The sequence below is a fragment of the Neopelma chrysocephalum genome, unplaced genomic scaffold (assembly GCF_003984885.1).
Source record: "Neopelma chrysocephalum unplaced genomic scaffold, ASM398488v2 Primary Assembly neopelma1_81, whole genome shotgun sequence".
NCBI lineage: Eukaryota > Metazoa > Chordata > Aves > Passeriformes > Pipridae > Neopelma > Neopelma chrysocephalum.
Window position 1 is genome coordinate 2677946 of NW_020897743.1, and position 25139 is coordinate 2703084.

The window sequence follows — 25139 nt, forward strand, 5'->3', positions numbered from 1 at the left end:
CAGTAAGAAAGGAGATTTAATCCGTGAAACAGCAGCCAGCAAGCTCTGAGTGATGGCCAGGGGTTGGGAAGACAAATTACTTGTTGCTGGAAGGCAAATCCCACCCAAACCATTCCATGATTCTGTAAAGTTTGCACCTCTCAGCTTCAGTTTTATAAGTCACTAAAAAAATCCAGAGTTGCTGAAAGCTGTTGTTTTCCCAACAGGAATCACAAACTACCCATTTGTCCCTCAGGTTCTGGAGGATAAAACAGACTGTGATGGCCTTAATGCTTTGATAATTAAGACACCCAAGACATGAATGTGTCTGGGAAAGAATCCACTCTTCCTGTTAGCTGAGATCGGCAGGGAAGCTCCTGAGTCATTCCCTGTAAGGGCAGGGAGGAAGCTGCCCAAGGCAGGGGAGTCCTCCCTGGAGCTCCTGCCAGGGATTACTCTGAAGAAGGATGAACGAATTGAACATTATGGTTGTATGTGCAGTTCCCTGTGGAGAGAATTCCTCCTTCCCCAAAAAACATGGGAATGCTAGGAAATGATGTAAGACCAGAGAGGTGAATATCCCCTGGGACACAGAGACCTGTGGCAGCAGAAGAGCTCCTACCTTGCCTCCCCAGGGTCTCACAGTGGGGTCTCCAGTGTGCTCATTTCCCTGGTAGAAAAACTAATTTTTAATTCTGAGTGAAAATCTCTTTTCTAGGGTATTTCTTGCCCCAGGCACTGGTGGAGTTGTGTTGGTGCCACAACAGATAAACCCCCCCAGAGCAGCTCCTGCTCCTTCCTGGCAGTGCTGGAACATGTTCCAGGTTCATCAGGGCTGACTTCCAGCACAGTCAGTGGAAAAACACCCTGAAACAGAGCTGCACCTCCTGTGGATCCCAAATTTTCTTCTGCAGGCTGGAGCTGAGCCTTGTCCCAGAATTTTCTGAAGGCGGGAATGAACAACCCTGCACACAGACTTCCTGAGTGGGAATAAGCTGGATTTGGGTTGCTGTACTCATTTTATTGTTTTTATAGATTAAGTGGAAAACACCACAAGGAAGAGAAGGGCAGAGCCAGGGCTGTCCTGAAGCCATTACAACGTGATCCCAGCAGGCCTTGTCACCCACATTTGCTGATAATTAACATTTCCATACTTGATAATTAACATTTCCAAACACCCCAGCCCTGTATCCTGGGGTCATTCCCAGCACAGAGGCACAAAGAGCCCAGTGCAGCCAGAGCTGGGCACTGAGTTTGGGTAGGTTTTACTCCTGGATCCCCCAGCAAACCCAGCAGAGCAGAGCAGAGGTGGCACAGAGGAGAAGGAAAGAATTCCATGGCATGAGAGAAGGGAACAGGGGGATTTCTTGGAGGACAAGGCCCCTGCTTTGTTCAGGAGCCTCAGCCCCTCGTGCTTTTCCATCCCAACAAAGCTTCCAGGACCAAGGGATCCAGAACCAGCACAGCACTCACTCAAGTCCTGCTGAAAGAGGAGCAGGGATGGTGCTGGAGCAGCTCCCTCCAGTCCCCAATTCCCATCAGTTGTTCCAGCCTCATTCAGGAGCACAGGCTCAGTCCCCTCCAGCCTCCAGCTGGGTGACACTCTGGGCATCTCTCCAGGCAGGGCACAGCTGTGCCTGCAGTGGGAACTGAGCGTGCTGGGCCATCTCGGGGGGTGGGAAAGCAGGAGAGGTTTGTGCAGGAGGAGCCCCAGCAGAGCTCCCGTTAGTGAACAGTCCGTTCCTTCTGCCGCTGGTAATCTGGGGGGGAGAGGCAGAGCCTGAGCAACGGGGGAATCACCCCCAGGGGCAGGAAAACACCTTCTGGCCACACCTCCCCAGGCAGAGGCAGAGCTCGGGCCCCTCTGCCTTTGGAATTGCACATTTGCATCCCAGCCCCTCATTTCAGGGCATTTAAGAGCAACAGCTTGTTTTAAACCCTCTCTTCCCCCACTCCATGTTTTCCTTTTTGTGGCCAGTTTCCATTTCAGGAAGAATCCCTGTTTGACTTGGCTTGATCTCTTTTCTTATCCCTTAAATCTTTGAACTTTATGGGAGCAGAAGCAGAACTTGGGAGTGAGCACAGACCTTCCCTTCCCTCACCATTCCAGCATCCCTTGGGAGGGGCATCCACCACTGGCACTGGTGCCAGAGCTCATTCCTGTGTTATCCAAGGATAATCAGCTGCTTCTGGAGCCCTAAATTACCTTTGTCCTTCCCCACCATCCCCCCTTCCAGCACAGGGGGGGCTCAGCCCCGCTCCCCAAGTTTCCCTTATTGTCCTGAGGTGGTGCCTGATCCCAGATCCCCGTCTGTGCCCTGCCAAACTCGGGGGGAGGTGGCAGGGATGGCTGGAATGTGCTGCCCCCAGAGCCCCGGCCCCACTCACTGTAGGGGAAGTAGCGCACGCGCATCGTGATCTCCCGGGCCGTCTTCAGGATCTCCACGGCCTGGAAAACAAGGGCTGGGCAGGGCTGGGCTGGGCTGGGCGTTCCCTGGCCCTGTGGGGAGGGGCTGGAAGGGCCTGGATGCTCCCCCTGCCCCAGCTCACCTTGCTGTGCTCGATGTCCTGGAAATCCACGTCGTTCACCGAGAGCACCTGGTCCCCCTCCTGCAGCCCCGCCCTGTGCGCGTCTGAGTCGGGGATCACCTGGGGACGGGGATGGCACGGACTGGGCACCTCCCACAGCGCCCTCAGCACCCACAGGGCACCGGGCAGCACAGGGAGCAGGGAAGGCTCAGCCCTGGCAATTCCCGGGGCTGGGAAGGGACCCGGCAGTGCCACAGGAGGGGCTGAGTGTGGGAAACCCCAGCCTGAGCTGGGGAGTGGATGGGGCAGCTCCGAGCCCCCTGCACACCCTGCAGCTCCCCAGGGAACAGCAGGATCCAGGGGGGAATGGACAGGGATGGACACACCTTGGAGATGAAGATCCCCAGCTGGGAGGCTTTTCCTCCCCGGATGTTGAAGCCCAACTGTGGGAAAAACCAGCAGTGAAAGGCAAACAGCACGGCCCTTCCCTTGGCCCAGGGCCCTTCCCATTCCCAGGGCCCTTCCCTTGGCCCAAGACCCTTCCCCTTCCCAGGACCCTTACCCTTTCCAGGACCCTTCCCATTCCCAGGGCCCTTCCCTTGGCCCAAGACCCTTCCCATTCCCAGGACCCTTCCCCTTCCCAGGACCCTTACCCTTTCCAGCTCCCTTACCCTTTCCAGGTCCCTTCCCATTCCCAGGTCCCGCCCCTCTCTCCCAGACGGATCCCGGTCTCTGTTCCCGTTCCCAGCCCCCCTGCAGCCCCAGACCCTCTCTCCCACCTCCCGTTTCCGGGACACCCGCGGGGACGCCGCTCCCGCCCTTCCGCAGCTCCACCTCCCCGATATCCCGCCGGCAGCGATCCCTGCCCGTGCCCCCCGTCCCTGCCCCTTCCCGGCCCCGGGAATCCCGCGGGCCCCGCCCTGCACGGGCCGGTTCGGGACCAGCGCGATCCCGGGCGGCTCCTGCGGGAAACGCGCCGGGAGCGGCCCCCCGGGCCTCCGCGGGCTCTCACCTGCGCCCCGGGCGGCTTCTGCAGGGCGATGGTGCGGGGCAGGAACCGCGTGAGCTCGTTGTTGTAGTCGGGGTGAAACACCCGCTGCGGGGACGCGCCAGCTCAGCCGGGGCCGGGCCGGGCCCCCGCCCGGGCGACCCCGCGGCCGCCCCCGGGCCTGCGCGGCCCCCCGAGCCCCCTCACCTCGTGCGGCGGGACCCAGGCGGGCGGGCTCTCGTAGGGCGGCAGGAAAACCACCGGGAAGTCGTCGTAGGGAGCGCGGGGCTCCATGGCCGGCTCGGGCGGCGCGCACCGCGCGCCTATTGGCTGCGCCGGGCCGCGCCCACCGCGGGGGACGCACCGGCGCGCCATTGGTCCGGCGCTCTGCCGGCCCCGCCGCTTCCTGGCGCTCTGATCGGCGATTGGCTGTTCCCCGCCCCTCGGTGACGCCCCGCCCCGTGATTGGTTCGAACTCCGCCCCTCGGTGACGCACCGCTCTTTGATTGGCCGTCTCCTCGCGCGGCCCGTTTGAGTCGCGACCGTTGCGGCGCCGCCATCGCGGGCGCGGCGGCTCCGGGTGAGTTCCGGGGCTTCGGCGGCACCGCCCGCGCTGGGATCGGATCCCCGCCCGTCTTCACTTCCCCCGGGCCCGTGGGGTCCCGGGCGCTGCCCCCCGTGCCGGTTCTCACGGCCCGTTCCGCGCAGGGCCCGCGATGCTGCGCGACGAGGACAAGGGCATCCCCGTGCGCGTGGCGCTGCGCTGCCGCCCGCTCGTGCCCCGGGAGAGCAGCGAGGGCTGCCAGAGCTGCCTGTTCTTTGTGCCCGGCGAGCCGCAGGTGAGGCACCCGCACCCTTCGCTCCCGCTCCCCCCCGCTCCCGCACCCCCCGCCCGGGCTCGCTGTGACCGTCCCGTCCCGTCCGCAGGTCGTGGTGGGCAAGGACAAGTCCTTCACCTACGATTACGTGTTCGACCCCTCGGCGGAGCAGGAGGAGGTTTTCAACACTGCGGTGTCTCCTCTGGTCCGAGGCATCTTCAAAGGTCTGTGCCTTGTTTTAAGGGAAGAGGGTTTTCATCGAATCCCAGGATGGTTTGGGTTGGGAGAGACCTTAAAGCTCATCCAGTTCCACCCCCTGCCACGGGCAGGGACACCTTCCACTAGCCCAGGTTGCTCCAAGCCCTGTCCAGCTCGGCCTTGGACACTTCCAGGGATGGGCAGCCACAGCTTCTCTGGACAACCTGTGCCAGGGCCTCCCCACCCTCATAGGGAAGAATTTCCTTCCAGTATCCCATCTAACCTTGGCCTCTCACAGTGGGAAGCCATTCCCCCTTGTCCTGTTCCTCCATCTCTTGTAAAAAGTCTCTCTCCATCTTTGAGAATAACACAGTGAATTGATACTCAGCCCATCCCAGGATCTCTTGGTGCTGCAGTGGGTGACAGTGGATGGCAGAACTTGTGCTGTGTTTTTGACCAGCTCTAGTAAAGCAACAGCCAGTCTTTAAAAAGAGCTGAAATAATAATTTTATCTGTGTTTTGAGGGGCTTTTCATTGACATTTTCACTTTCATTGAGTGTGACTGTGCTTGGAGTCGGTGTGAACTGACACTTTTCTGGAAGGATGGTTTTCCCAGCTTTGTTCAAAGTCTCCTGTGGTCCCCACGTGACTGATCCTGTGCCCTTTGTTCCCCCAGGATACAATGCCACTGTCTTGGCCTATGGACAGACCGGATCTGGGAAAACCTATTCCATGGGAGGCACCTACACGGCCAACCAGGAGCACGAGGCCAGCGTGGGGGTCATCCCAAGGGTCATCAGGCTGCTCTTTGAGGAGAAGCAGCAAAGGCAGGATTGGGAATTTGTCCTCAAAGTTTCTTATCTTGAGGTAAAAGTTTTGGTTCTCAGCCTATTATCCAGTTATGAATTAGGTGAGGTTTGGGGCCTCCTCCTACAAATAACAAATACTGATTAAATCAACACCTAAGGCTTCAGAAACTGGGTCTTATCCAAGGCATTTTTCTCTAAAGGTGAAATGAGTAGAATGTGATGCCAGATTAGCCCTGATTTCAGCATCACTGCCCCTTTCTCTGGTGGGTTGTTCTCCTGCAAGGCTGGTAACTCTGAGCTGCTCTTGTGCTGTTCCAGATCTACAACGAGGACATCCTGGACCTGCTGTGCCCCTCGAGGGAACGCTCCTCCCAGATCAGCATCAGGGAGGATCCCAAGGAGGGCATCAAGGTCTGCTGCCCTGGGGGATGTGGGGGCACGAGTGGGTGGCAGGGCTGGGGAGGAGTGTGCTGGTGAAACAACTGCCTGACTCCCTGAACACTGCCCAGGGAATCAGCACGGCCACTCCCTGCTCTCAGAACTGGGCTCCTGAGCCTGAACTTCACTCAGGACAACACCAAGAGGGTCTGATGTTCATGACAAAGCCACTTGCACATGCTGCTCTGACTCTGAAGGGTGATTGAGGTGAATGTCTGAGGTTGTTGTCCTTGGGGTCCCTTCACTCCAATCCCTGCTGCCCTTGTGCTCCTCACGTGGCAGATGTAACGTGCAAAAAGGGGATCCTGAGGGGGAACTTCCAATGCCCCAGAGATTTTCTCAGCAGTTCTTGTCCAGCTGTGTGTTTATAGCACAGTGCAGAGAATCCTTGTGCTGCTGCTTCCTCTGGGTCCCTGTTTTGTGGTTAAACTTGTGTCCTTTGCCTTTGCTCAGATGGTTTTAGTTAAACCTCATTGTCCTTTGTCCTTCCCTGACAGCTGCAGTTTGCAGTGGGGATGTTGGGTGTCCAGCTTGAAGCTGGAAACTTGGATCCATCCATTGGCTTTATGTGTAGTTCTCTGTCACCTCTAAAGCACTGGGATGTGGCTCATCCATGTGTTGGGAGCAGCACTGGGATACAGGGAAACGGGCCCTCAGGGAAAGCACAACTTTCCAAGGAGCACATCCAGCCCCTACTGCTCATCCCCTCTGGGACCTGTGTCCCCGTGAGCTACCTCCCCACCACTTTATCCACACAAATCCCCACCCCAGTAGCCAGTTTTCTCCTTCCTCTGCCTGGGACTGGCACAGCTTTCAGCTCCCAGCTTGCCCTGGGATACCTGGGGGCAGCTCTGGATTTCTCCATGGATCCCAGGCTCTCAGGCAGGCACAGGAGCTTGGGGGCAGAGTGTAGGAGTAGGAGATGATGTGACTTCATGTCACTGATGTGAAATTCAGGACAGATTTTTCCTGGGAGAAACCACCCCAGGCCTTTCGAGGTGAGACATTCTTGGGAACGGAGCTCACCTGGTCTGGAAAAGCCTGAGGTGGAGGAGGATTTCTTTGGACTAAGCTGGGATGAAGCGGAAGGAGAAGATCCATAAATGCTTTTTTTTCCTGGCTACAGATTGTAGGGTTAACTGAAAGAAATGTCACCTGTGCCCAAGACACTGTGTCCTGCCTGGAGCAAGGGAACAATGCCAGGACAGTGGGATCCACAGCCATGAACTCCCAGTCCTCCCGGTCCCACGCCATCTTCACCATCTGCATCGACCAGAAGAAGAAAAATGACAAGTGAGTGAGATTGTGCAGCCACTCCCAGCAGCTCTTGGGAGTTACCTGCCCAAAATTCCATAATCCTATTCTTAGTCCTACTCTGAGCTACTCGAGGCAGTTGTTGTTTCTGTCTCTGGTATTTCGGCTCCTGGGCTGCTCCTTTCCTGACTGCACTTTACTGAGGGAGTAAAATAATGTATTTCTGCCACAGGAACTGTAGTTTTCACTCCAAACTACACCTGGTGGATCTTGCTGGCTCTGAGAGACAGAAGAAGACCAAGGCTGAGGGAGACAGACTCAAAGAAGGTCTGTAGGCAAAGGGTCAGCAGAGCCTGGGTTTCTAATCACTTTGGAGATAATAAAAGAGCAAAGCAGTTCTTTAACCCTTGCAATGCCCTTTTTGAACCTTCTTACATTTTATTAAGGGCAGGAAATGAGCAGTTTTTAGCTCTGCTCACTGGGATCTGTTTGCAGGGATCAACATCAACAAAGGCCTCCTCGCCCTGGGGAACGTCATCAGTGCTCTTGGGGATGAGAACAAAAAGGGTGGGTTTGTCCCCTACAGAGACTCCAAGTTGACAAGGCTGCTGCAAGGTAAGAGACAGGTGATGACAAAGCCTAAATCTGTGTTTTAAATAACATGATGCACCTTAAACAAAGCAGGAGAAAACCCAACAGCCACCAAACCACAGCTCAGAGCAGGAGCTGCTGCTGGCAGAGGGATTCATTTACTTAGTTCCTCTTCTCCCTGAAGCCAGACCTCTCCTGAACTCTTTATTTTTAGGTTGCAAATGCAGTGAGTTGAGCTCCTAAATGAGTCCTGCTCTCCTGCAGTTTCTATGACAGGAGGAAAGGAGACATATTTAGAGCATATTTTTGGTGGGGAAGATGAGAAGTCAAGTCTGGGAGCAGAGATCTATTATTGTACCTTAATTATAGCAACTTACTGGATGATATCACAGCCAGAATGAAGCTCAAGCTGTCTGTGCTTTCCCTGGGAGCCTCATGTTTGATTTGCTTCTTAGTCTGAATATCTGGTCTTTGTGGTACTTACTTTTCAATAGTTGTGATGATATTTTAATACATTTATCTGAATTAACCTTTCACATGGGCACAGCTTTGGTAATGAACTTGCTGGGATGTTTATGGTAGTTAAATAATTTGGTACAAAACCTGTTCAGTATCTTCCATAGCTGAGAGTCCCTAATTAAAAACTGGATTTTGCTGCATGTGGGGCCCTTTTTCCTGATCAATAGCTTGAAGTAGCCAATGTGTGTTAGTGTAAAACTGAAGGATGAAATGCCATGCAGTTCTTAGCCAATAATTCCTTAAATTGAAGAGAATTCTGATGTCTGGATATTCATGGAGGTCTTGAGTGTTTTTAGGTGGAAGAAGGGAGGGGAAAATCTGAAAGAACTAGGCCAGAAATGGTATAAAGGAATTACTTATCAGGGCAGTGATATTAGTGGGGCTTCTGAGGTGAAGTCTTTGGTGTTTAGAGCTGAGACATGACTTTGGCCTTCCATAAACCTCTCTGATACAGAACTGACTGAGCAGAGGAGAAAGTAATGACAGTGACCCAAACCTACAGCTGGATGTTGTATTTTGGGGATGCACTCGGAGGGTTTAGTGTCCTGATGATGGTGTGTCCCTGGCCACTCCCACTCTCTGAAAGCTTTGCTTATCCCTTGTTCTCCTCTCCAGACTCCCTGGGAGGGAACAGCCACACCCTGATGATTGCCTGTGTGAGCCCAGCAGACTCCAACCTGGAGGAGACCCTGAACACTCTGCGTTACGCTGACAGGGCCAGGAAGATCAAGAACAAACCCATTGTCAACGTGGATCCCCAGGCAGCTGAGCTGCACCAGCTCAAGCAGCAGGTGCTGTGGGGCTTCCTCCTGGGGGAGGGTTTTTCCTCTCAGTTCTGAGCTCAGGAACCAGCAGGGAAAGGCGCAGGGTGCCCAACCACACCAAGTGTGCAGAACGTATTTAATGTGCATTTCTCTGGGTGCTGGAAAGGGAATATAAGAGCATTTCTGTAATGTTACAGCAGCCATTCAATGCCAGACAAAAAGAGTAGTGGTGGTGGTGTGATTTGTATTTCCCTTTCAATAAGTCGTTGCCTGGCCAGGCTAAAGTCAAAATTAGAAATACAGTGATGGTTTGGTGCCTTCCTGACATCTCCTGCTTGTGCCCAGCATGGAGTGGGAAGTGAGAGTGTTCCTCTGGTCACTCCAGAGGGAAAAGAAGGCAGCTTTTGTTTTAGGAGTGAATTACTTGAAATTCTGGAGCACCATGGCTGCTTTCCTCAGGCAGTGGTACAACAGAATTATGGAGCAGGTGACTCAGAAAGACCAAGGATCTGAATGATGCTCCTTCAACCATCAAGTTAGTTTATGGGAGAGATTTACAAGCAGGAATTATTTGTCTTTCCAGGTCCAAGAGCTGCAGGTGTTGCTGCTGCAGGCCCATGGAGGGACCCTCCCTGTGTCTATCAAGTAAGATTTGTTGTTCAGTGCTCAGAGTATCTGGTGTCTGGCACAGAAAAGCCTCTGGATCTCTGCTGCTCCAGGAGGTGCTGTGGAATGAGGGGAGAGCAAACTGGTTGCTTTTTTTCCTCTCTTTCTGTTCTTTTTGTCGTGGTTACTGGAATTCCACAGGTCATTTCACTTTGTAGCAAACCCCTTAAGATTGCAAACATCCCTTGCAGGAAATATGAGAGGAACCAGGCAACATGTCCTAAGTAAACATTTCTCAGACCCATTCATGACTCTTTTATTCAACCCTCTACCCCTAAATGTAGGGCACCTCCATCCCCATTGTTCTTAAAAGCACCAAATGCAGGAAGGAGATGGATTGTGTAGTTGTTGTCCTCTGAGGATGCTTCAAAACCCACTACATGCAGTTTAACCTGTATTTGGAGGTTCAACCTGTATTATAGAGGTGTCCAGGGCCAGGCTGGACGGGGCTTGGAGCGACCTGGGATAGTGGAAGGTGTCCCTGCCCATGGAAGGGGGTTTGGAAATAAAAGATCCTTAAGGTCCTTCCAACCCAGACCATTGTGGGATATTCATTATAAATTATTTAGGAAGCTTGGAGGTGATTTCCGTGCTGTTACAAACCTCTGGCAAAGCCATGTTCCCAACCAAAGGGTCCTTGCTCTTTCAGCAGCCTGGCACCCTCTGAGAACCTTCAGTCCCTGATGGAGAAGAACCAGTGCCTGATGGAGGAGAACCAGAAGCTGAGCCAGGGGCTGAGTGAGGCTGCTGGACAGACAGCACAGATGCTGGAGAGGATGATCCTGGTAAGGTCCAGTTACCAAGGAGAGCATTAAGTTGAAGTTGAATCAATAGCAGGTCCTGCACTAATGGCATGTTGGGAATCTCTCTTTAATGTTCCTTTCACATTGATTTCAAGTCAGTCAGAACCAAAAGTCTGCCAGAATCTGGCTGCCTATAGATCTGTGACTTCAGTGGGGAAAGGGAGCCATGAATCTTTCAGCTCTTCTGTTGCTGTAATATTTTAAATCCCAGCACTTGCACACTTGTGCTCTCTTTTTTCCACCCTGTTTTACTTCTATTGTCTTGTATATTCCTGAAAGAATGCTGTTAAATCTAAACAAACTGGTGGCTGTGATCATGCAGGACCTTTCAGTGCATTGATTTGCCACACACTGCCAAGATCTCTTTTGGTACAAATTAATTAGTTGATTTCTGGCTTCTTATCTTGCTTCTGCAATTCAGTGTAATTCTGCCTTCCCTTAGACAGAACAAGAAAATGAGAAGATGAATGCCAAGCTAGAGCAGCTCCAGCAACATGCTGTGTAAGTGTGTGCACACCCTCCAGTGCTGGGCAATTAACTGGGATAAACTGGATACAAACAGCTGGTGTTTGTTCATCCAGAATTCATTTGTCTGTTGAGTGGGGAAAGTTGTTCCTCACTGGAACGAACATGCCCTGGATTTGCTCCCATATGTGCAGGTGCAAGTTGGACCTGCAGAAGTTGGTGGAGACAGTGGAGGATGAGGAGCTGAAGGAAAATGTGGAGGTGATTCGTAACCTGCAGCAGGTGTTGGCTGAGTTCCAGGTAAGGCTGGATCCAGGGAGGGAGGGAGTTGTGTGTTACACAAGTTTGCTGATGAAATCTGGGATTTTCCTGCTGATCTGCTCAGCAGCAGATTCTACTTTGCAGAGACTTTGCTCAAGGAGCCCAGGAATTGTAAGCATGAAGTGGCTTAATATCCACTTAAAAACTGTCCTGTTGTGCTTTTAATGCTGCAGAAAGGCCACTTGTGGGAGAAAGGGAAAAGTCTCCATAAAAGATTCTGGTAGTGGGAGATCAGCATGGATTTACAATCCATAAGTTGGATGGAGTGTTATGAACTTGGTAGTTTTAATGAGCAACACAAATTACAGGGACCTGAAGTTGTTAAATAGAAGTTGCCAGATCTTTGTCTTATTGAGGTCCTTAGGACTTATTGAGGAACCAGACACTCCCCCCATTCCCAGGCTCAGCTGGCTGCCAAGGCTGGAATTCAGAGAAGGCTGTGAGGAATGGCTTGTCCAACTAGTCCAGGAGGAGTTTGGCCATTTTATTAAAGAAGGAAGACAATGGCTTCTCCTTTCCAGAGCTTTCTGACCGAACCAGAATCACATTATATTTTGTCATAGTGTACCAACAGACTGTTTTTAGCTTCATTTTACTTCCTCTTTCCCTTTTCACCAAAATCTTTTCCCTGTCCTCTACAGAGTGAAAATGCTGCCACAGCAGAAGCTGCTGCAGAGATGGCAAGCCCTGAACAGGAGGCTACAGGTGTAAGTGAGGGGGGCTCAGCAGTGCAGGTTTTTATCTCCTCATCACTTTTATCTTTTCCCTCACGCTCATTTTCTAATCCAGATGCTTGATAAATAACGTGATAAATAACGTGCTTGATAAATAACAGCTTGATAAATAACGTGATAAATAACGTGCTTGATAAATAACAGCTCTTGTAGGAGCTGTTTTTTTAAACTCTTAATTGCTCAGTGTGTTCAGATCAATAACCTGCTCTCATTCTGAATACCCAGTGTAACCAATGAACTCAGAGTGCTCTGCAGGATCTGAGATCATGTCATTCCAGAGCTTTGGATTGGCCTTTCCTGCTCACTTTGTGTCTCCTCTAGGAAGCAGAACTGGGCCAGGATTCCAAGAGAGCCTCAAACGACTTCACCACCCAACACGCCCTTCGCCAGGCCCAGCTGTCCAAGGAGCTGCTGGAGCTCAACAAAGCCCTGACCCTGAAAGAGGCACTTGCCAAAAAGATGGCTCAGAATGATAATCAGTTGGAGCCCATTCAGTCCCAGTACCAGGTAAACTTGACATCCTTCTTGTTCAGTTCCTTTTTCCCAATGATTGCTGACCCTCCGTGCTGGGGAGGGAAGGGAGGGGGTCCTTCCTCTCCTGAGCACATTCTGATTTGGGTCTGTTTATTCCTCATCTGGGTCACTGCCCCCTTGGGCAGCTTCCCCTGCTGTGCTGGGGTCTCCCATCTCTGGAATCACTCCAAAATCACTTTGGCACAGTGGTTCTGTGACCCACCAAAGCTTCAGTGCCTGAACCAGCCCTTGTGACACTCACACTGCTCTTAGATAAGAGCAGTCTGCTGATAGCAGTGGGGATTCTCAAGGTTCCTCTGTCCTAAAGCTTTGTCTCAGAGTGTATTTTCAAGGCTTTTCTTGGGAGGCTGACTAATCTTGTCCTTCCTAGACTAACATCAAGGATCTGGAGTTGGAGGTCAGCAATTTGCAAAAAGAAAAGGAAGAATTGGTCCTTGCTCTGCACATGGCAAAGAAGGATATCAACCAGGCCAAGTGAGTGTGACTGTGTTATGTCTGAAGATCCAGTGTCTTGTGTCTATAAAGTCTCTTATTTGATGCAAATGTGTCCCTCTGACATGGTTGTATGAGCTGCAGAGCAGCCTCCTGTGGGCTTTCAGCAGCAGGAAAGGTGATAACACACAATCCAGTTGAACTTTTTCTCAGGTGTGTGAAATTGGAGAGTGGGGGTTGTTTTTAAGGGCTGGTTCCTTCCCAGGCTGAGCGAACGGCGGCGCAAAAGGCTCCAGGAGCTGGAGGGACAAATCAATGAGCTGAAGAAGAAGCTGAATGAACAATCCAAACTCCTGAAGCTGAAGGAATCCACGGAACGCACGGTGTCCAAACTGAACCAGGAGATCAGGGTAAGCCATCCCAACTGCACTCCTGGCTGGCCAGTGCAGACAGAGCAGCTCCCACACAGGAATCGCTCCCTGTCTGCTCTGTCACACTGAGAGCAGCACTTTGGGCACGATTCCTTTGGCCACAGTTGCTGGGGTAGCACAACAGGCAGGTGACTGCTGAGATTTGGAGGGGTAAAATAAGTCCAAAGGGTCTTCTGGCTCTTCTAATAATTTATTGCCTCAGTCAAATCACTTAGCTTCACTTTGATTTCCCTAAACTGTGCATGTTTATGCCTTAAATGCCTTCCCTTTATGCCTTAAAAATTAATCCAAGGGTTTTAGCACTTGGAGAGTGTCCTGAGAGGGAGCACACTAAGATTTCCCACCTGCCACTCCCCCCACCTGACAAACACAAGGGAAATGCAGGTTGAAGCTCCCCAGGATGTAAATCCTGGACAGTTCTTCCAGCCTCTTGTGTTTTTCAGGAAATGAAGCACCAAAGGGTCCAGCTGATGCGGCAGATGAAAGAAGACACTGAGAAATTCAGGCAGTGGAAGCAAAAGAAGGACAAGGAAGTGATCCAGCTGAAGGAAAAGGTGAGCAAACAACCCCCCCCCCAGACTGTACCACCCTCCCAAGAGTAAGACAAATCAGTCAAGTGTTTGCTGCAAGGCTTGTATAACTGGGAAGTAACTGAAAACCAGCTGGGAATGCTTTGAAGCGAAGGTTGGTTCATACAGCTGCCACCTTTCACCAGTTGTTTTAAATGGACTTGTGGCTGGAGATCCTAAAGATGTTGACACAGTTGTGACTCAGCTCTGAGGCAGAAGGCAAAAATATTCAGTATTTGAAGTATTTCAAGTTGTAGGGTTTGGCCCCAGAATGGGAGGTATTTAAACTTTCAAAGGAATATTGAACCTGCAGGTTCATGAAATCCAGCTGCTTGTGGCACCCAGTGCAATGGACAGCAAACATCTGGAGTTCTGGTCCCACAGCAGTTCTTACCCCTCAGTGCTTTGGGATCCTCAGGGTTGAACTTCTGGGCTTCAATCTCATCCAGCCTTTAGGATCCAGAACCTTTGTCATGGAAAATGTGGAGCCCAGGTGACTTTTCCATCTGTTTTCCTGCTGTTTCCCTGCAGGATCGGAAGAGACAGTACGAGCTGCTCAAGCTGGAGAGGGATTTCCAGAAACAGGCCAATGTCCTGCGGCGCAAAACAGAGGAGGTGAGGAGCCAATGTCTCAGGGAAAGCCCTGAGCAACCCCCAGGGCTGCACAGTGGGGCTGGAGGATGTAGTGGGACATGCACAAACCTCTTAAAGGCAGCTGAGAGGATGGAAATAAGAGCTTTCCTCTCTGCAGAGAAATCCACGCTTCTGTCTTGTAGCCTTTGAGGGATCCTAGTTAAATCTGCTCCTTAAAGGCTGAATTCTACTCTGGGCATCAGGCTGCTCTGGAAATCCATTACAGTTGGCCAGGCTGAAGTGTGAAATGAATTTGGGTGTGGATATATTAGATTGCAGTTCAAAATCCTTTCAAAGTGGTTGTGTTAAAGAAATGCATCTTGCAACCCTCATTTGGGATGTTTTATTCTACTTCTTAAGCCTAGAAGCAGGTTCTCCTTAAATCAGGAATCTCAGCTGAGGAAATAAGTTAAGGACTGGAGGCCTTGACTTAGTGATCCTGGTTTATTCCCTTTGTGCTCTCACCGTCCCAGAGCCTTGGCTTGGCACTCCCTCGTGTTTCCAGCTGTTGCAGGTGAAGTGCCAAAGCTGCTGCTGAGCTCCTGTGGAATGTTTTCCAGGCAGCAGCTGCCAACAAGCGGCTGAAGGACGCCCTGCAGAGACAGAAGGAGGCTGCAGACAAACGCAAGGAGAGTCAGAGCCGGGGCCTGGAAGGAGTGGCTGCCCGAGTGAAGGTGGGTGACAGTGGGTTTGTCATCCCAGCAGGAGGGAAACTGGGACTGGGGGGCTCAGGGGGGGGCTGCAATGGGATTGTTCCATGGCTCTAAAACACCTTCCCAGAGCAGTGCTCAGTCCTGCAGTTGAGGCTCCACTAAAACCCTTTCCCGGTGGGTTTCCCGTTCCAGAGCTGGCTGGCAAATGAGGTGGAGGTTCTGGTCAGCACGGAGGAGGCTCGGAGGCACCTCGCAGACCTGCTGGAGGACAGGAAGATCTTGGCCCAGGAGCTGCAGCAGCTCAAAGAGAAGAAAGATTCCGGGGAAAACCCACCTCCAAAGCTCCGGGTGAGGGGGAAAGGCCCCTTTTCCCAGCCCAGCCTTGGGGGGGTTCAACAGCACTGGGGTTATTCTGATCCTCACTCCTGTTTGCCCTGTTCCCTCAGGAGGCAGGGAAGGGGCTCCATCCTTGGCTGCCTTTCTGGGAGAAAGGGTTCATGTGGTGAAGAGGTGCTGAAGTGACTTGTTAATTAATGCAATTAGGGAACATTTCTTCACTGAAGGGGCAGTCGGGCATTGGCACGGGCTGTGCAGGGCAGAGGTGGAACCACCATCCCTGGGAGTGTCCCAGAAAGGTGTGGATGTGGCCCTGGGAGTGTTGGGTGAATGGTCAGACTCAACCTCCGAGGGCTTTTCCAACCTCAGGGACTGTGAGGGCTGTGAGTGGGTCACACCCTTATCAAAGGCTTTGTGCTTTGGGGAAGGGGCCCTGGAATTGCAGCTCTGGAGAGAGCTGCTCCTCTGTGCTGGGCTGTCTAAAGGTGTGATTTCCTCCCCTGTTCCTCCCTTGGCTGCAATTCCTCAGAGAAGGACCTACTGCCTGGCAGAGCTGCAGTCCCCAGAGGTGGATCTCTCCATATCCAAGCAGATAGAAAGCCTGGAAACTGAGATGGAGCTCAGGTAAGGCAGTACCACAGAGCTGATCTGCACAACCTTGCCTCTGTTTTTTCCCTCATTTCCATCCCAGCTCTTCTGTGAAATTGAAAAAAAATGTAAAATATTTATACACTGAACTGGGAACAATGAGATGAGAGCGTGGGGTTTTCCTGGCTTAGATTTTTCCACATTGTAGACATTACCTAATCACTAAGACTGGATTTACCTTAGCTGTTTGTGAGCACCTCTATATAAGGAAAACCTTCTCCCTTCCTTTGGGAATGTGAAGGGAAGGCAGAACTCCCCAGTGTAGCAATGCAGGCTCCAGCTACCCAATTAAGGCATCGAAATTGTAACTTCAACTATTTCACCTGATATTCTGGGAACAGTAACTTTAGCCCTGGTTTTCTCCTGTGCTGTAACCCCAAATCCATGGATTCTTCCCCAGGAGTGCCCAGATAGCAGATCTGCAGCAGAAACTCCTGGATGCAGACAATGGGGATCGTGCCAAGCAGCGCTGGGACAGCATTGCCACAATCCTGGAGGCCAAATGTGCTCTGAAGTACCTCCTGGGAGAGGTAAAGGCTGGATTTTCCTGGTTTTTCCCTAAAAGCAAAGACTTTAAGTCTGCTTAGCCAGGAACGAACAGAAGTGACTAAAGGAATTGGAGTGGAGCACCCTTTTGTATTGGATGAGGTTTATTTCCCTCACAATTTTGGATTAAAATATTCTGTACTGGGCAGTGAAATCCAAAAAACAGGGAAGAGGGGAATGGAATATATGAGGGTCTGGAGATAACCAGCTGTGCTTATGAAAGGCTTGCATGGGAATAGGAACATAAAAAAGACAAATTTTGGAAGTGGAAGAGAAAGAAGTACCTAAAAGTACTTCCTGAACAAGCAGAGAAACAAGGGGAGTGCTGGCTGAGGTCAGGGGAACCAGGGGAATGGGTGAGATGGGAAAAGACTGGGGATAGAGGAGTAGGAATTGGGTTGATGTGGCATCAAGGAGAGAGGTAGTGAAGTACAGAATCCCCTGTCACTCCCTGGTGCTTGGAAAGGCAAAGAGTGAAAAGGAAAATACTCCAAGTGCTGCAGGAAGGGAGATGAATTTAGAACTGTTAACAAAGTCTGCTCCGTTTTGCACTTCCAAACTGGTCGTCAGGTGTCTGGCTCTGAATTTCCTCTGGTCTCCTTGTGGCTGGTGGCCAGTCCAGCTCCTGGGGTGGCTGGAAATCATAGAAATGCTTTACCTCCAAGCTGCAGCACCTTTCCCACCATGGAATCCCTGACCCAAACGTTGCTCTTGCCTTCCAGCTGGTCTCCTCCAAAGTCCAGGAGAGCAAGCTCCAGAGCAGCCTGGAGCAGGGCAAAGCCACCTGCTCAGATGTGCAGAAGATGCTGATGGAAGAGAGAAACCACGTCACAGAGCTGGAGGCTGAGTTCCAAAATCAGCTTGTGGTGCAGGAACAGCAACACCAGGAGAAGGTAAAACACAAGGCATGGAAGTCTTGAACTCTGGGACTGATTTCCCAGGTCTGCTAAAAGGCAAAAGGGATGTGGTGAAATCAAGCTGGTGCTGTACATAAACTCAAATTTAGACTTTTGCAGATGTTTAATCAAAAACCAAATCTCCCAATTCATCCTTTGCCCTGTGCAAGTTGCTTTATACAGTAACTGTTTTCATGCTTGAAGGATATTACACCTGAGCACAAGATGACTTTTCAAGTAGATCAGGGTGGAATAATGCTCGAAGTGGCAGAATCTTCCTGAAATTGCCAAGGCTTTTGATGCCTGGACTTGGACAGGTGTTCCTTCAGGAATTCCTGCCTGTTCATTCTAACTTGCTTTTAGGTTCTGTACCTGCTCAGCCAACTCCAGCAAAAAGAAGCAGAAGAGAAGAAATGGGAAGATTCCCTAAATGAGCAGGAGAAGCAGCTGCAGGAGCGACTCAGGTTCCAGGTACAGTGTCTGGCTGTGGCTTGGAGGGAGGGTGGGATCCTTTGGGATACCTGGTACTTGGAACAGGAGCTTTGGAATGAGGGAGGTGCAGGAGGATTGTGAGTGTTCCCTTTGCAGGGAATAGTTGCTGTGCAGGTCTGAACAACCCTGTAGTTTTTCTCTTTACCTTTAATTAAATAAATTTCCTCTTGTCTTGCCAACAGGAGGAAGAGATGGAGAAAATGAAGGAGGAGAACCAGGAACTCCTCCAGGAAAATGACTCTCTGAAACAGGTAGAACCTTGAGAGATTAATGGCTGTTGATTTCTGTATTTTGCAAAGCTAATTCTTGTCCTTTTTAACAGAAACTGCTGCTCCTCCAAGTTGTCAGTGGGCAGAAGCTCCGGCACATCCAGCAAAGGCCACCAGAGTCTCCAGACTCTTCTTTTGATTATATCCCAGCCAAAGTAAGAGCCTGCACAGTTTTCATGCTTGTATTGTACCTGAGTTCTTCTCCAGAGTTAATCTTGGCTATTAGTAATTTGGATTCTTTCTCATAAATTGCTTTTTAGCAGGCAGCTCATTCTGCTTATTGAAGTTGGCCCCTTCAGTCCTTTTCAGAACACTCAAAACCACTTTGCACTAGTTTTTTGACTTTAAAAAAAGGCAACCAAACCCCCTAAGCTGTTTCCTCCTTCTAATTCTGTCTGACTCTACATCCTCCTTCACAATCCAGATGTTTTATCTGTAGCATTTCCAGTCTCTAAACTATGGAGCAAGGAATGTGTCATAGCAAGTGTAACCATTGCCTTGCAAAGAGCCAAATCTTAGCGCTGGGAGGAAGAAATGATTTAAAACTATGTGGGCAAGACTGACACAAATGTTTTTTTTGTCATGTGATATGACAAATATGATTCCGACTTCCAAGGATTTGTCACTTATAGGAGTTTAAATTGAGTGAATTTTTAATCCTGACAATTTGATGGGTTTTCTCCTCCCTCCCCTTCTTGGCTGGCTGAGGAACGGGAGTGTGGGGCTCTGAGTACCTCAATGAAATATTAAATAAATACTGGATAAACATGAATGAAATCCAAGCCCTGTGTCACTCCTGCTGCTCCCTGTGCTGCAGCCCAAGGCCCGCCGGCAGACAACGGCCAAGCCGCGCGCACCCAGCCCGGAGATGGACCTGGAGGAGCTGCTCTCTGACTCCGGGGACCTGGAAGATGCCGACTGGGTTCCTGCCAAAGCATCCAAAGGGGCAAAGAAAAGCGTCACAGGGGTAAGATCCAGTGACCTTTGATCCAGGACCTACTAGGGAATCGCTGGCCTGTATCCAAGGATCTGTGTGTGTGCGCAGAGAACAGGGAGGTTGTAGTGTCTCCACTCATCCTTTGGGATAACCTGAAGTCAGGGCCTGAGGAACTGGAGGTGCTCATCCTGGGGGTCCTGCAGCAAGAGATGGGTGTGGAGTGTGGCAGCTGGGGGACATCCCTGTCCTGGAGCTGCCACCTCTGGAGCAGTGCCAGTGCCCCGGGCACAGCAGGGATCCCTCTGTCCCGCAGTGCTCGTGCCGGGGCCGCTGTGGGAACAGGCAGTGTGGCTGCAGGAGGCAGAAGGTGGGATGTTCCAGCGGCTGCAGCTGCGACCAGGCCACCTGCAGGAACCGGGACCATGCACTGGTGAGTCCTGGGCTGGGCTGGGCTGGGTGAGGGACCACCTGGGCACTGCTGGGCAGGGCAGAGCACAGGCACCCTCCTGCAACACTGCAGGGGTTTACATATATATATATTTTTATATATATTTTTTATATATATATATATATATATATTAGATGAGACACAGTATGTGTGTGTCTAAATATGTATATTAAGTACAAGTAAAGTATTTCTTTTAAATAGTGGTGGTGTATCAAAAAGTTTTATTAATATTTATACCTATATGAATAGTATATAAGTAAGAATAGTGTCTGTGAGCATGTAATGCTTATAATTAAAAAAAAATACATATTACATATTAGGTTATGTATGTTTTTAAATGGTATGGGCTGTGTATGTTACTGGAATAAAAAGAGTGGCTGAGACTGTACAAATAGGTGTGTCTATAGAAAAGAATAAGCCATGAATGTGTGGGTATAATACAAGAGTATGTAGACATATAAAAGGGCACTTATATATAATTTAAATATTATCTATAATTACATATGGTATTATTTAACAGATATTTGGGGGTGTCACATCACAGATTTACCTATTCCCAACTGTTCAGCCATAAACCTAAAGACAAATAATTTAGTCTTTCTTTTGCACTCAGTAAATTCAAGTTGTGTCTTTGGCTTCGGACAACACAAAAGCTTAACCCATATTATTATTATTTATTATTATATATTTATAGTTATATATAACTATATCAATCATTAAATATTTTTCTTTAAGAATGGAAGGGGTAATTTAGGGAGGGGGTTGTAGCACCAGGAATGTTCATGAGCATCTGATGTTCACTAAGGCAGATATTTCTAGGGGGAATTCTGCTCTTGGATCTGAGATCTGAAGCAGAAACATCCCACAGTACTTTAATTATTGACTATTTTATGAAGCCTGACCAGCAGGCAGCATCCTGGCCTATGGAATGCTCACACCTGGAGGGCAGGGGGCTTAGGGAGCCCGGGCTGGGGGGAAGGAAGGGCTGGATGTGACCCCAGTGCTCACACTGTGCTGCCCCTCAGGAGGCCACGACGTGCGAGGACCCCCAGAGAGACTCGGAGGGCTCCTTGAAGCTGGAAGACCCCACGATGGTGAAAGCAGGAGAGAGCTTCTTCCAGCCCCTGTGTGTCACTCCAACCACAAAGGTATTCCAGGGCTGTGGGGGAGAGCTGAGGTTCTGAATGGGGCCAGTGAGGGATATAGAGGGAAATTATCCAAGGGGAAAAGCTGCAGCTGGAAACCCCTGTGCAGCCTCCGGCTGACAAGGCAGCTCATGTTGGAGTTCTGAGGGTGCTGAATTCTTGTTTTCACACTAAAATGTTGCCACACAGGCTTGCCCTGCTTTCCTGCTGCACTTTCCAGCAAGGAGGGATGGGAACTGAGGAGCTTGTAGGATAAAATCATATCTGTCCATGTTCAAACTTACTGGTTTTAAGCTTACCGTGTTCTCTGACTTGGCTCATCTCATTTTGCCTCAGCTAAATAAATTCCCTTATTCCATGGGTTCCCACTATTCTGACTGTTGTCTCTTCCTGCTCAGTCTTGGTCTTTTGTTAAAAAATTTATCTTTTTCTTGACTTAAGTGAAAAAATGAAGCAACTCTTGAGATTGGCCTGGCAGCCCCTGTCTGTGCTACCTCTGTGCTCTGGGCTGAGCTCGCTGGCTGCTCCAGCAGGAACCAATCCAAGGTTTCTGCCTTGCTCTCCCAACAGGTCCTGCAGGACATCACAGCCCAGGAAGGGCTCCAGAAGATGCCCAGCTCTCCTTCCTCCTTGCTCCTCAGAGATGAGGAGGCCCAGGAGAACCAGATCCCCTTTGTCAAGAGGAAGAAGAGGATGCTGAGCAGCAACATCAGCTTCTTCTCAGGCTGCACCCCCATCAAGGAGGAGTTTCAGTGACCTGCCCCAGAGCTGTCCTGACAGGTTTAGGCCACATTCTTGGTGACTCTTGAAGGAGTTGGGTTCTCCTGCTGCAGCAGGAGCCGGATGCCTTGTGCCTGATGGCTCCTGCCCTCAGCCAGGGAGTCAAACACTGGGGGTTGTAGTTGTGTCTCTGTAAATATTTGTGTGTGGGGCCTGGAGGGAGGGGGACAAACTTTCCTCTGGAATTCCTGTAGGGAGTGGAGGTGATTTACCAGGTTGTTCTTCCCGGCTCCCTCCCTCCTCCTGAGCTGTGAACACTAGGTACACTTTAATCCAGAATCTAGACACAACTCAGCCTTTGTGCTGGAGATCTGGGCCTGTCTCTTCCCACGGAGCCTGAGGAACTGTTCTAGCTGCCCTGGGAGATCCATGGAGTGAGGACACACTGGCTCTAGTCTTAAACCAGCAGCTGCTCAGGGTTTCTGGCCCCTCTGAGCACTGGTCTGTCCTTAGTCAGTCAAGTTAGAAACTTGTCCTTTGAGTAATTTAGGAATTTTAACTCTGGGTTTTAGTTTCAATAAAGAAATTAGTTTAAAAACTGGCTCTGAATTTGATTATTATTGTTTGCACCAACCACTCCCCAGTCTGGGCTCTCTGCACTTAAAACTGGTCTCCAACCACTTGCAGCAGTTGCTCTACTGCCCCTGCGACCAGCTCAGCTCTTCTGCCTTACCTTACTCAAAAACCAAACTGCCCAAACAATGTCCTGCTGCTTTCCTTTCCACTCCTTGCCCTCAGCCCTAATTTTTGAGTCTCAGCATGAAGTAAAAGTGATAAAGGTTGGTTTGTTTTTTTTTTACTTTATTTTTCCTCCACTTGCAGTGGTGGTGACCCAGCTCAGTCCCCACTTGGACGGGCACAGGGATGTGGGGCTGGGGCTGTAGTTTCCCTGAGCTGAGAACACTCTTTATTTATCTGTTGGATGAGTGTTCCACCAGTTTATGGAATCCCAGGATGCTTTGGGCTGGAAGGGACTTCAAAGCCCATCTCCTTCCACCCCCTGCCATGGGCAGGGACACCTTCCACTAGCCCAGGTTGCTCCAAGCCCCATCCAACCTGGCCTTGGACACTTCCAGGGATGAGGCAGCCACAGCTTCTCTGGGCAACCTGTGCCAGGGCCTCCCCACCCTCACAAGGAAGGATTTCTTCCCAATATCCCATCTAAACCTAAACCTCAGTCCTTTCTCTGCTTTCCAAGCACATAAAGTCCCTGAGAGCTGCAAGATGTTTCTTTTCAAGTGATTTAAATAAGCTTTTAAGTTCTGAGGGCTTATGCCCTAATGAAAGGGTGCCCATCCCATCTCACATCCCTTTCCATCCCAGCCTTCAGGCAAGGGCTTAAACCTGAAGAGCAAAGGCACAGCACAAAGGCAACAAATCCTTGTGCTGTGGAACAAATGCCTGTGGTTGAAGGAAACTTGTCCTGTGTGTGTGCAGGATTAGGGAACAACCCCCAGGAGTGGGTGGGGAGCTGGGAGGAGGTTCCAGACGTGGGCGGTACATTATGTATTAGAATTATGGAATATCCTGGGCTGGAAGGGACCCACAAGGACCAGCAGTCCAACTCCTGGCCCTGCACAGACACCCCAACAATCCCACCCTGTCCCTGAGGGCATTGTCCAAACACTCCTGGCAGCCTTGGTGCTGTGCCCACTGCCCTGGGGAGCCTGGTCAGTGCCCAACCACCCTCTGGGGGAAGAACCTTTGCCTGAGATCCAACCTGACCCTGCCCTGGCACAGCTCCAGCCATTCCGTGGGTGCTGTCACTGTCACACAGAGCAGAGCTCAGTGCTGGCCCTCGGGAGGAGCTGCAGACCCTGACATTGTTATATTAATTACATACCCTGACATTATTATATTAGTTACATATTACTTGTGCATATATAATATACAACAGCAGGCAATAACACAATTGTGTTATATCAAACAGAAGTATGAGTAATAGACTGTGACACATAGCATGGCATACATAAAACATGCTGTGTTCTGTTATATATCTTGAATATTTATAGATAGAAAGGAAAATGCCTGAGAGTGTGTGGCCATTTACAGAGTGCAAATATATGTGTATATACAAAATAGAGCAGAGAGAGAGACACAAACTGTGTGTGTCTAAACATAAGTGTATATTAAGCACTTTTTAAAAATTGTGGATTTGTGAGAGGCTATCAAGTAGTTTTATATAAATTCATATATATGAATAGTATATAAATAAGAATAGTGTCTGTGAGAGTACAGATGTAGTTAAAAATTAATACATAGATGATAATATAATACCATATAATATGCATATATATAATATATATCATAAGAATACATATTATATATGCTATATATAGGTTATATATGTTGTCAAGTGGGGCATGCTGTATATGTTATACATTGGAATAGAAAGGGTCTGAGGCTGTACAAATATATGTGTCTACAGAAAAGAATAAGCCATGGATGTGTGTGCATAATACAAGTGTATGTAGACATTTATATTAAAAGGGTGCTCATATATAAGGAAGATATTATATATAATTACATGGTGTGTTGCATTGGTATTTAATATTGCATATTATTTGAACTATTTTAATATTTCATATTAGGCAATGTATTTGATATACTAATAAATAACACAATAAATAACATTGATAAAGTACATGTAAATATTTTAAAATAAAAATACAATGAATAAATCAAAGCGCATATTAGTAAATATAAACATACATACATATTTTAGTATATATAAGAAAATATATAAAATCTACACAGTCTATAAAAATAAAATTAAAAAGTACATAACAACATAAATAATTATATAATAACACACATATATTTAGCATTTGTATGCATGCATAATTAACTACTGTATATTTTCTATATACATACTTTAAATTTTAATATTTATATTTGTATTTAAGTATCATACACATTTATGTATATAGTATAAATATATATGTATATATTTTTATATTTAATATTTATTTTTAATATTTATATTAGGCAATGTATTTGATAATAGATAATAACAAATACTGATGATAAAGTACATGTAAATATTTTGAAATAAATAAAAATACAATGAATAAATCAAAGCACATATGAGTAAATATAAGCATATATAAGAAAATATATAAAATCTATATAGTCTATATGAAAAATAAAATTTAAAAGTACATAAAAACATAAATAATAAAACACATTTATATAAGGTGTGCATGCATAATCAACTACTGTATATTCTCTATATACATACTTTATATATACTATATATACATACTATAGACACTATCATATTTATACATACATTATATATATGCATACACATATATACATTATTTAATTATCTTTATGTATATTATAAAACCAATGGGTGTCTGGGTGAGTTAGAGAGTGTAAAACAAAATTACAAATCCGTGGTGACCACAGAGACACCAAACACATACCTTTGAACATACGTGTGTGGGGCTGCAGATCCCTCCTCCTGACCTGGGAACACTGGCAACAGTTTATGTTTCATCCAGAATCT

General features: G+C 49.0%; 2 protein-coding genes across 4 annotated transcripts; one reads left to right on the plus strand and one right to left on the minus strand.

Annotated features, from left to right (window-relative positions):
* Nucleotides 1-956: 956 nt before the first annotated feature.
* Nucleotides 957-3814, minus strand: PDZD11 (PDZ domain containing 11). 2 transcript variants are annotated; one of them, XM_027690650.1, is made up of 6 exons: nt 3704-3814; nt 3521-3604; nt 2895-2951; nt 2530-2628; nt 2368-2428; nt 957-1739 (listed from the first exon to the last, which is right to left on the minus strand). In XM_027690650.1, exons 1-6 carry the CDS (start codon nt 3788-3790, stop codon nt 1705-1707), a joined length of 423 nt encoding a protein of 140 aa, XP_027546451.1. In that variant the 5' UTR covers nt 3791-3814; the 3' UTR covers nt 957-1704. The 2 variants fall into 2 exon arrangements, with proteins under 2 accessions (XP_027546451.1, XP_027546452.1); XM_027690651.1 differs by lacking the exons at nt 957-1739; nt 2368-2428; nt 2530-2628 and adding an exon at nt 2665-2801 and having other exon boundaries at nt 2863-2951; nt 3704-3809.
* A 362-nt stretch (nt 3815-4176) lies between these two features.
* On the plus strand, nt 4177-22166 carry KIF4A (kinesin family member 4A). 2 transcript variants are annotated; one of them, XM_027690640.1, is made up of 30 exons: nt 4177-4335; nt 4424-4538; nt 5189-5379; nt 5640-5732; nt 6886-7052; nt 7246-7340; nt 7509-7628; nt 8739-8914; nt 9471-9532; nt 10203-10338; nt 10799-10857; nt 11016-11121; nt 11784-11849; nt 12198-12383; nt 12781-12884; nt 13108-13252; nt 13717-13827; nt 14374-14457; nt 15036-15149; nt 15321-15476; nt 15994-16088; nt 16513-16642; nt 17381-17551; nt 17918-18025; nt 18229-18297; nt 18369-18470; nt 19133-19282; nt 19566-19682; nt 20726-20848; nt 21416-22166. In XM_027690640.1, exons 1-30 carry the CDS (start codon nt 4213-4215, stop codon nt 21599-21601), a joined length of 3660 nt encoding a protein of 1219 aa, XP_027546441.1. In that variant the 5' UTR covers nt 4177-4212; the 3' UTR covers nt 21602-22166. The 2 variants fall into 2 exon arrangements, with proteins under 2 accessions (XP_027546441.1, XP_027546442.1); XM_027690641.1 differs by having other exon boundaries at nt 10206-10338.
* The last annotated feature ends 2973 nt before the right edge of the window (nt 22167-25139 follow it).